This window comes from Arabidopsis lyrata, assembly GCF_000004255.2.
Source record: "Arabidopsis lyrata subsp. lyrata unplaced genomic scaffold ARALYscaffold_1, whole genome shotgun sequence".
NCBI lineage: Eukaryota > Viridiplantae > Streptophyta > Magnoliopsida > Brassicales > Brassicaceae > Arabidopsis > Arabidopsis lyrata.
In genome coordinates this window covers 8,825,902-8,836,977 of record NW_003302555.1, presented here as the reverse complement: position 1 = coordinate 8,836,977, position 11,076 = coordinate 8,825,902, and the positions used below count along the sequence as shown (strand labels likewise).

At 34.7% G+C, this 11,076-nt stretch overlaps 2 protein-coding genes across 2 annotated transcripts; one reads left to right on the top strand and one right to left on the bottom strand.

Moving 5' to 3' along the window:
- Positions 1-1,705: 1,705 nt before the first annotated feature.
- On the top strand, positions 1,706-3,959 carry LOC9326459 (probable serine/threonine-protein kinase PBL21). The gene is made up of 6 exons (XM_021011028.1): positions 1,706-2,267; positions 2,355-2,402; positions 2,492-2,646; positions 2,740-2,929; positions 3,030-3,421; positions 3,503-3,959. The coding sequence occupies exons 1-6, from the start codon at positions 2,168-2,170 to the stop codon at positions 3,761-3,763; spliced, it is 1,146 nt and encodes a 381-aa protein (XP_020866687.1). The 5' UTR covers positions 1,706-2,167; the 3' UTR covers positions 3,764-3,959.
- Positions 3,918-7,882, bottom strand: LOC9326458 (protein NLP4). Its single transcript, XM_021011026.1, has 5 exons — positions 7,436-7,882; positions 6,229-7,039; positions 6,100-6,147; positions 5,116-6,025; positions 3,918-5,018 (listed from the first exon to the last, which is right to left on the bottom strand). Exons 2-5 carry the CDS (start codon positions 7,006-7,008, stop codon positions 4,228-4,230), a joined length of 2,529 nt encoding a protein of 842 aa, XP_020866685.1. The 5' UTR covers positions 7,009-7,039; positions 7,436-7,882; the 3' UTR covers positions 3,918-4,227.
- Positions 7,883-11,076: the final 3,194 nt, after the last annotated feature.

Here is an 11,076-nt window from a genome sequence, read left to right as displayed (position 1 = left end):
AGAAGAAGCAAAGATATGATAGAAAAAGATAGGTGAAAAATTCCAAACTTATCAGCTAATAATTGATAGATTATAAAGTAGCCATTATTATTCTTATGATGACAGGAACAGAATTTACTAAAACGGTAAATAAAGTCAATGCGGGGAAGGCAGAGGACAGTGAATATGACCCACTGAAATACGTAAGGTCAAGATAATCTAATCTGGACCGTCCATTTGTCAAAATCTCAACTTCAAAATCCACTGTCGGCCTCATGGGTGTTCTCTCAAAACACTGTACTGTTCGTCGAGGCTACTATAGTAATTCGACCAAGCGTGGTTATCAGAGAGGGTATAGTCGTAATTTAAAGCACGAAGAGGGGACCAAACCGGTTTAAATGCCAGAGAAGAAGAGAGGAGGGGGATAATGATAAAAGAGTTTAATTTTGGGGGAAACATTTTAAATTTTGATTTTAGAAAAGAAAGATAGAGAATGAGTTTAAAAAATTAAATTTTTCTTTATTGGAAAAATGGGACCTAGTTGGAAAAGAACAAAACGAAACTCGTCGTCTTCTACCACTTAAATATTAGTAGCTCCAACTAAAAAAAAAAAAGAGTAGAAAATAAATACATAAGGAAGAAGAACAAAAATTCAGTTGTTACAAATTTAGGGGGTTTATTGGATCATTGATTTGAATGGAATTGAAAATCCAAGTAAAATCATGTGTTATTCAATCATTGATTTTAAAATTCTTATAAAAATCATGTGGTATTGGTTCAATGATTTACAAATACTAGTTAAAATCACCCTTTATTCAATATTGAAGATTTGAGTATGGATTTGATTTCATATTGGATTTGAATGGATTTGAAAATCTGTTTTAGTTATAAATAGAGAGATTGAAATCCTTGAGTTCCACCAAGTTATTTGGGTGGATTTGAAAAAAAAAATATTAGTAGTTTTTATTTTCCATAATGCAAGTATGATGTAGAGTAATGTTTTGAATATTAAAAAGAAAAAAAAAACTGCTAATACAAAAATCACGAAAAATCTTCGTATAATACTTTCAAGCATATCAATCACAAAAAAAAAACTGCTAATACCAAAGATCATGAAACACCTTCATATAAAAGTATATTTTATCATATAATAAAAATCAAAAATACTAGAAAACAAAGGGTAGTTTTCGAAACCAAACAAGACTAGACGAAAAATTCTAGAAAACTAACAATACTAGAAAACAAAAAAATAATTAATCTAGCATTCCATAATGTTACGCTTAATCCAATCATGACGCTCATTAGTGGACATACTAACAAAGACTTATTTCATTCCTAATTGGTGAATCACTTTAACCGCATCGTAACGAACGGTTTTTTTTTTCCAAATTATGGACTTCTTTGATATCTTCCCATATGTGTGGAGAGAACAATCAGTGGAGAGAAACAAGAGCATCAAACATGTAGAGTGATTCAATTCAGAGTTCATAGATAAGAACATGATAGGTTATTTTGTTTATCATAAAAAATTTCATGTTTTAAAATTTTATAATTTCTTTTCTATGATTTTCAAATCCATTTTACTTGACTCTAAAATCAACTTTATTTGATTTTCAAATCCACATTATTTGATTTTAAAGTCAGTGAATTATGTGTGAATTTCCAAATGTTATAAGGATTTCTAATTCTATTCAAATCAATAATCCAATAACCCCTACTAAGTCTCTCCCGTGATTTTCTGGTTTTTGCTCTACTGTTTAAACCCTTTTTTTTTTTTTTTTTTTTTTTTTTTTTTTTTTTGATCCTTGTCATTTTTTGTCGTGATTAGATGGAATTTGTATAATTTTAGTAACTCTACATTTTTTTTTTAACAATAATTTTTCTCTCTCTGTCTTCCTGCAATCTATCGCCGATTCAATAATTCGCTTTACTCTGCCCAAAAAGTTTGTTCTTTTGTTTTCTGGGATTATCCAAGGAGAAGAAACAGAGAAATCAATCTCTTTTAACCCTTTTTTTCTTAGTTTCAGACCCAAAATCCTAGGTTTCGATCTTTTTTTTTCTCTTAGTAATTTTGTCAGGTTTTGTGTCTGGTGTTGGGATTTTCGGAGCTTGGTTTTCTCAAAAACCAGCTCCATTTTCTAAAATCCCTTCTTTAGTCGCCATTGTTGTAATCTTGAAGAAAAAGAAGATGACTTGTTGTTTCTCTTGTTTGAATCCTCGAACCAAGGACATAAGAGTCGACATTGATAACGCTCGATGCAACTCTCGTTACCAAACCGATTCATCAGGTTCTTTTTTCTTTTCCACAATTCGAAAACTTTCATTGTTTTTACCTCTGAAGTTTTCATTTTTGTTTTTTTTTTTTGTGATTTCAGTTCATGGAAGTGATACAACAGGAACAGAGTCGATTTCGGGTATTTTAGGTGAGTCATGAGTTGTTTCTTGATTATGACCCTTTTATTGTCTTTTTCACACATTTTTTGGGTTAATTGTCTGTCCGAATTTGGAACAGTAAACGGTAAAGTGAATAGTCCGATACCTGGTGGTGGAGCTCGGAGCTTCACGTTCAAGGAGTTAGCTGCAGCCACAAGAAACTTCCGGGAGGTGAATTTGCTCGGTGAAGGAGGCTTTGGCAGAGTTTATAAGGGACGTTTAGATTCAGGACAAGTCAGATCTCTCTCTCCCTCTCTCTTCCTCATGCCCTCCTTTTACAGAGAAACTCTGTTTTTATGAGATTTTGATTTGATTTGATGAAAACAGGTAGTGGCTATTAAGCAATTGAATCCAGATGGGCTTCAAGGCAACCGAGAATTTATAGTAGAAGTTCTTATGCTTAGCTTATTGCATCATCCGAATCTTGTTACATTGATTGGTTACTGTACTTCTGGTGATCAGAGACTTCTTGTCTATGAATACATGCCAATGGGAAGCCTAGAAGATCACCTTTTTGGTTAGTTACTTTACTCCTTTGTTGTTTCAAATGTTTTGCTGTTATTTTCTTTTAAGGATTTTCAATTTCAAATGTCGTACTCTTTTGTTTAATTTTTCAGATCTCGAGTCCAATCAAGAACCATTAAGTTGGAATACTCGAATGAAAATCGCGGTTGGTGCAGCTCGCGGAATAGAGTATCTTCACTGCACAGCTAACCCTCCAGTGATTTACCGCGATTTGAAATCTGCAAACATATTGTTAGACAAAGAGTTCAGTCCAAAACTCTCGGACTTCGGATTGGCGAAACTCGGTCCAGTAGGTGATCGAACTCATGTATCGACCCGTGTCATGGGAACTTACGGATACTGTGCTCCTGAATACGCAATGAGCGGGAAATTAACTGTTAAATCGGATATCTACTGCTTCGGTGTAGTGTTGCTTGAGCTGATTACTGGGAGAAAAGCTATTGATTTGAGTCAAAAGCAAGGCGAGCAGAATCTTGTTACTTGGGTAAGAAACCTACTAAACCGATTAATACGTAGTTCATAAAATCCTACTCTAGCTATAACCAAAACTTTGTTGTCTCTGCAGTCACGTTCATACCTCAAGGATCAGAAGAAGTTTGGACATTTAGTGGATCCGTCTCTACGAGGAAAATACCCAAGACGGTGTTTAAACTATGCGATTGCGATAATAGCAATGTGTCTTAACGAAGAAGCTCATTATCGACCGTTCATAGGTGACATAGTTGTGGCACTAGAGTACTTAGCCGCACAGAGCCGATCTCATGAAGCTCGAAACGTCTCGTCCCCATCACCGGAGGTTACAAGAACGCCGCCACGAGACTTGTAAAACACACAAACAGTCTTGAGCTTTTGTTAAGAATTTCAGTTTGATGTTATGTAAAAATGTTTTTTTTTTTTTTTTTCCTGGAAAACAATATATATTTGGTAAATGTTTTGTTTTTAATTTCTTTTACTTGTTTGTTTCCTATATATGATGTATATGACAATTATGGAAACAATTAAAGTTCTTTTATATGTATCTACATTTGAAAACAGCATTACATAGGAATTTCAGAAAACAAAAAAAAACCATCTTCAATATCTCAGGAAGATAAGATCTTTACATGTTCTTCTCTTCTTGTCTCTGGTGCGTTTTTAAAAACAAAACCCAAAGCACCTCTCCTAGTAATCTTTCAAAAAAAAAAACGAAGATAAAATTATGAACAATTGTAACAGAACACAAAGGTATTATTATCTTCTGTGTCATGTCCTAAAACGCTTCTTTTTCTGTTTTCTTTCTCTGATTTGAGGTCAGTGCCATAAACTGTATTCTGTAGCTGAAGAACGTTCAGGGAAATGATGAGAAGAAACCTGAAGCAAAAGCTTAATGGTGTGACTCGGTGTGGTTCTGCAGACATCTACACACTCTTCTACATCTTCGTCGCAAGTCAACAAAACCCATTCATTGTCTTCGTCTAAGTACTTTAGATCATACCTGCTCATATCCTCTATGCTAAACCGCTTCCCGATCTCCCACAATAGATCTGTTAACCTGCGCGAATTCCGCATCCGTAATCTGATCTTCTCTTCTCCGTAGCTAACTTTAATCCTCAGAAAGTCATCATCTTGAGATGATAACAAGTTGGTGCCTTGAGGGATGTTTTCTAAACTGGAGAGAGTCAAAATTGTCTCATCAAGACTAGAGCTTTGAAGCTCAATTTCGCTACTTGTCTTCTTCAATGATCCTACTACATCAGTTGAAGGAGGATCGGTTGTTGCACCGCTGTTTAGTTGGGTTTCGCTGGAGCAACATTGGCTAGAGTTTGAACTGTGACTATATGAGGATACAGGGGACTTTGCTAACTGCACTGGCGGCGGAGGAGGAGGCGAGGTCTTGGCTTGTGATGGTTCTTGTGACTGTGAGACTAAATTTGGGAAATTCGCATAGAAGGAACCTATCGGAAGAGGACCAGAAACACCTTGAACCGAATCAATAACCCGTTGGATCTTCTGCAGAGAATGTCCCACTTTCTTGATCTTTCTTGAAGGCCATCTCTGTATACCATGCTGTCTGCATATTCTCTTCAAGGTCGTTGGACAAACTGAAAATTTTCCAAGAGAAGAAAAAGGCAAAAAGAAGAGATCAGTCTTGGGACTTTCCGATGAATTGAATCGAGAAGATAAAGAAATGCTGCTTACCACCAATATTCTTGGCTGCATCTTTCAAGCTCCCTGCGAAATACTGTCGAAGAACATCCAAAGTGATGGTTTTATCTGCTTTTGTACGCTTTTTCTCAGCCATCATACTGAAACCGCCACTAGAGAAAGTGCTGCTCTCATTGACATTAGAATCCATGGTGTAGTCAAAACCTCTTTTTAAGCCAAACCCATCATGTGGTTCTCCTCCATCAAATACCAATCCAAGATTCTGAGGATTACTAGTATTATTACTCCGCTGGATTTCTTCGAGAGAGGCGTTCCATGGGGAATTTCCATGGAGTTCCGATGCGTTTTCTATCTTTGGCGTTACTATCTCTTCCCTTTCTATCACTTCACTCTCTTCTTCTAGTTCTTTATCTGTAACAGTCCTTAAGCTTCTAGGCACATGAGCCATAATAGTTGAAAGAGCATTCAACATTGTCCTCTGTTCCTCCAGATCATCGCATTCTTTGGGCAAAAAGAACTCTAAGACGAAATCAGCAGGGCCCGTGTGGATGCAGCGCAGGCGAATTGCAACCGCGCCATGTAAACCGTACATATTAGCATGGTGAGAGAGAGGGTACTCTGATTTCTTGTAGTTAGATACATCAGACGAAAAGCAAGGTCCATTGGTCAAGAAGGCTTGACCTGCAACTCCTTGGCCTTTCAAGAGGTGATGCTCAGAGCAAGCTTCGTGGAACTCGCGAACTGTTGGATCACCAACATAGCAAGCATCATCAATGGTTGATACGCAATGGATGTAGTTCTCATCGTTGTGACGGCACCCGCTTTTGTTTTGTTGTTGACAAGAGACCCATGTCTGAGCTAAAGGTAGTTTATGAGTCTCACAAGCACATCTCAAGAGGTTTCGGATTTCAGGTAATGCAGCTTGGTAGGATAAGTCACATCCCTGATTAAAGAAGAAGCAATCTGATTTATACCACAAATCGGAACTTAAAGAACTCATGTAGTTTCTTTGATTACCTTTAGAGTAGGCGGAATCGGAAGTTCGGTGCTCCTAAGATCAACTGCCTGCAAAAAGGAAACACATACATCCCTCTCAGAAAACCATTTCAATAGCAAAAGCTGAGAGCTTCAGAGAAGGACACAAACCTGAAGTGCTCTGCAAATGCTTTCAAGCTCAGGTCTTAGTTTAACCATCTCAGTGGTCATTACAACCTCAATAACACCCAAACAAATCTTACTACCTTGTTCAAACACCGGAATCGCCAGCGTTCCACGGACACCGCAGTCCTGAGCGTGGTGTACTCTCGGATACTCCTCGCTCTTGAAAAACCTAACATCAGGAGTCCATTCAGGAAGCTTCCCCAAGAAAACCCTTCCAGGCAAACCAGTTAAGGCCTTTGAATCATCTTGCTCAGCAGAGAACTGATATTTCACAGAGATCTCTCTATAGTTTGCAAGTCTTTGACACAACGGATCATGGCTAAAAGGTTGTTCCTTTGTGGTCAAAACTCGCTTACCGCCTCTATTAACCGGAACCCATAACTGAATAAGCGAGCCTCTCTCCGTTGTGTAATCTTTAATGTATTCAACTGCTTGAACCAATCTCTCAGTAACAGAAGAACCACCACCTCCTGGTCCAATCCACCATCGTTTGTTCCATTGAAACTCATCAAGACTCGATCTTTCTACACAGTCCTGACCATACATCTGAGATACAACTCCCGATGTACAGAGAGCTGATGTATCTTGAGTTGGAGACCACATGAAGGAAGATGGATCAAAAGGGCTAACAGAAGAAGTTGAAGGAGCTATGTTAAGAAACTCAGATCCATCTGTTGTCTCTAACCAACAACCATCTAGTAGCAATCCATCCATGAAGTCAGCGTCCATAACGGCGTTCTCAGATTGAAGAAAACTATCTTCCATGGATATATCTCCAAAATCAATGAAGCAACATCTGAAAAAACGAAGCATCCATTTTAAGAAACAAAACAAACAAAAGTCCGAGATCGAGTTTTTGTTTTTTTTGTTTTTCTTCATGCTTGCATTTTCAGAAAGTGATAGGACTCATGAGTATAGAATTCACCAACCGATAAAGTAGGAAATTAAAGGGCACAAATCAAAACATTTAACGAAACACTAGTCAAGCGCAAATCTTGTCTAAATCTAATTCATGAAGACAAAATGAAATAATCCAACACAAACAAAAAACCAAACTTTTTATTTGATTCCTTCAAACTGGTCAAACCATATGGCTCAATGAAACCCAAAAAAAAACGAACTTTGAACTAATCAGCTTCGTTCTCAACGAAAAACCAAACCTTTAGAAGAGAAAGTAGAAGGAAAAACTCACAAGTCAGAGAGAGATTCTCAAAGATTCCTTCCTCAAGTGGGGTTTAAAGTTTCCTCTGTTGCAATTTGTTGTCTGAGTTAGAAGGAGCAAATGAGAAAAAAACCCAAATCTCAAACCAAAAGAACAAGAAAAAAGAAAGCTTTAAAGATGTCTGATGGGGTTATTGTGTGTTACTTCTTCACGGAAGATGAATATAAAAAAAAGAAGAAGAAATTTTAAAAACTTTCTAAAATGAAAATTTGTGGATCGTTATCTTCCTCTATGCATCGGGACATAGCGAGACCTTACTGCGAATTTTGTTTTCATATAACTATCACATTACTCTCTCTCTCTCTCTCTCTCTCTCTCTTCCAGGCTGCTTGGGTTTTTCTGACTGGAGGAGAGATAGAAGATTCCTCCACTTTCTAGACAGAGATTACAGACACACAGGGAATAAACAAATGAGCAACCACATGTCTCCCTGCAGTGAATTCCTATTTATGTAAAAAAGTCAAAACCTTTTTTTTGTTTTGTTTTACCAAATAGAATTTCACCAATTATAATATTACTCCTTCCGTTTCTAATAGTTTGATGTTTTGGATTCTTCACACATATTAAAAACTCAATCATTGTTTAATCATTTTAATATTGTTTTTAATTTTAAATATTTTTAATAATTATCAACTAATAGTAGTTTAAAAAAGTTAATGATTTATAATCATTGTATCTTGAAGTTTACAATTTATTATTATAATTTAATAAAAATAAAAAAAAAAATGCTAGAAAATCAATTTTTGTGGAACAAACAATAATAGCTAGAACATCAATCTTTTAGGAACAGAAGAAGTATTTGGAATATCTGTTGTATACATTTTGACAATTGATAACAAGAATTTAGAACTATAACTATGAGTGAAAATAGTAAAAGCATTCCCTTATTTCATTAATATTAAGATTTTTTTTCCTACGCTGACTATTAACATTGTGTTTTTTTTCCTGCGAAAACATCGTTATATTATAATATCTGTCGAATTTCTAAGTCTTTGTTTTAGAGAGAGTTGTCCGTAACCAATGAGTTTACATGTGAAAATAAAAATCATCGACAAAGGCTTGGTAGAATACAATCAATGGTAGAATAAGATCCTAATTTTTTTTTGGAAAAAAATCAAATATAATGGCTGTACGTATCTTTAAAATATACCATATCTGATTTCGCCAATTTGTTCTTCAAAAGCTTATTGTATTTGGAGACTGATTCTTCAACATTTTATTGTGGTGATGACCAAAGCTAAGCGTTTTCCATTTTTAGACTCTTGTTGCTATTAGAGGATAACTAAATAATTAATAACGTTTACAATTGTCAATTTTGTTACATGTTGGCATAATCTTTTTATAATTATAAACAATTAAAGAATCTTTAAAGGATTATTATACTCCTATAGCCTATAGGCTTATTTGGAGAAGTTATAAAGTAAATAAAAATAAACGAGTGGGGGAGTAGGTTCTTCCCTCAATTTGGTCAGAAAAATATACTCCATCTTGGGGGAGTATTAATCTAATCAAATTGACAAATATAAAGTAGTTCAGTGAAACAAAAGTTTCTATATAGTGGAGGGTATTGTGTAGCCAATACCATCTTCGCCTCGTGAATAGATTCCACCGCTAACATATAGAAATATTTTGTTAGGCCAAACCATTGAGTGGTTATTAATATACGTACTTTCGTTTTGTTTTACGATAGAAATTTGGGTACCCTAGGAAGTTCGAACAAAAATGCAGGACGTTTTCATTGTTTGAGCAAAATTTTAATGAACAATTCATTTATCCCTATTCCCTAGTATATTATTTTACAAAGTCTCATAGAGTTATGTGGAAAACTGGAAATATAGTTTTCCTGTCACAACTTTTCAACATATACGTTTTTACTTAGTAAACCACAGCATAAGAAAATGGATGAATTTTGTGGATTTGCGGGACGGGTTAATCGATGTGGATAATGTTTTTCGAAGGACGTCAAAATTGTTAGATTTAGGTAAAGTTCGTGGAAAGCGATTCAACCGTTGGAGTCATTATATTACAAATACATATCCAAACTCTCAATAAGAGAAAAAGCTATAGACTTGTTTATAAAATCAAATTTAAGAAAATATTTGGTTGTGATCAAGTCAAGGGATTATCCATGGTCTAGCTAGTTAGATGGTATACAACAAACTTAGAAGGAGAAATAAAAATAAAATAAATGATGCTATCAAAAAAGGTATGATAGTTTTTGGGAGGGGAACTGGATTGGACGAACTAATGTTCAATCCACATTTACTAATAAGAGAGTAAGAAGATGAATATAGGGACCGTTTAGCTAGCTATTTGATTGCCATTCCATAAAATATACGTATCATATTTTTATATATAAAAATTTACATAATTCGTATTCGGTAGGATTTCTTGATTATTAGTTTGAATCACGTTGATTGTAGGACAAAATAGCTTTTGGCGGATGATATGTAACATCAATAAAATCCGGTACTCTCAATCAAAATTCAAAGTCATATCTCATATGAACAAGTTTTTTTGTTCCTGACGAAAAATCTAAAATCAGAAACAAAACAGAATGGAACATAACAAGATTTAAGTTTACCCCTACGAGTTATACTATACGTAATAAGGATACGTTTATACACGCAAGTGTTGCAGTCTACGTACACAGGTAATACAATCTAATTAAAAAGACGAAACAAGTGGTACATGACTGCGTTTCCTCCACTTGGGTTATGTCTCACGTAATCCCAATTAGGTACACACTACTTCTAATAAATTTACTCATGACTTCCAATTTCAATCAAATTCAGTTCTCCTTTTTTTTTTCCAATAATAAGTGTGTCACACTACTTTACATATTTTTATTTCGGTCCTACTATATAAAAGAAGTTGGATTTTGATCCTGAACATGGATTTGATTAATATTAATATATCTATTTAATTAATGGACTACCGAAATACTAGATTTTTTTTTTTGGTAAAGAGTTTTATTTATTTATTTAACTATTTATTTAAGAAAATTTAACATTTTACCTTTTTGAAAATTTCTACTTACACAGCAGGATAAAGCTAATGACCAACTTTTTCGTCTATATCAAATTCGAAAATATTCAGAATTCATAGATGACACGTATAGTTAAGATCTAAATATCATCTTTTAGTTTTAAATATGGTCAACTTGGTTTCTAATTGACTGAATTATATAGAGCTTTAATTAAAAAAAGATATTTATTTGAGAATGGATTGAAGAATATGATAAGTCAGCATTAAAAAGTTTTCGTTAGGTCACTCATATGGCTGTTGGGAATTTTATATATTTTAATGAAACAAAATGCAACACTCCTCCCATACACAATATATTCCTTCATTGTGAAGAAATCTGAGACAAAACTATTTTTCGTTTTTTGTTTTTCTGTGAAAAAAAAATGAAAAATGATATAGATTCTAAATAATTCAAATAAATAATAACGAAAAAAAGGTAAGTCTTTAACAGGGAGAAAAAAAATAGTTCATACAGGGCAATCTCTTGCATTAGACAACTTTCTTTTAACTTCAAATCTTCGATCATGTTTGTATGTGGTGTCCGGTTAAAATTTAGATTTTTGATTTTCGATTGCTTGCGACTA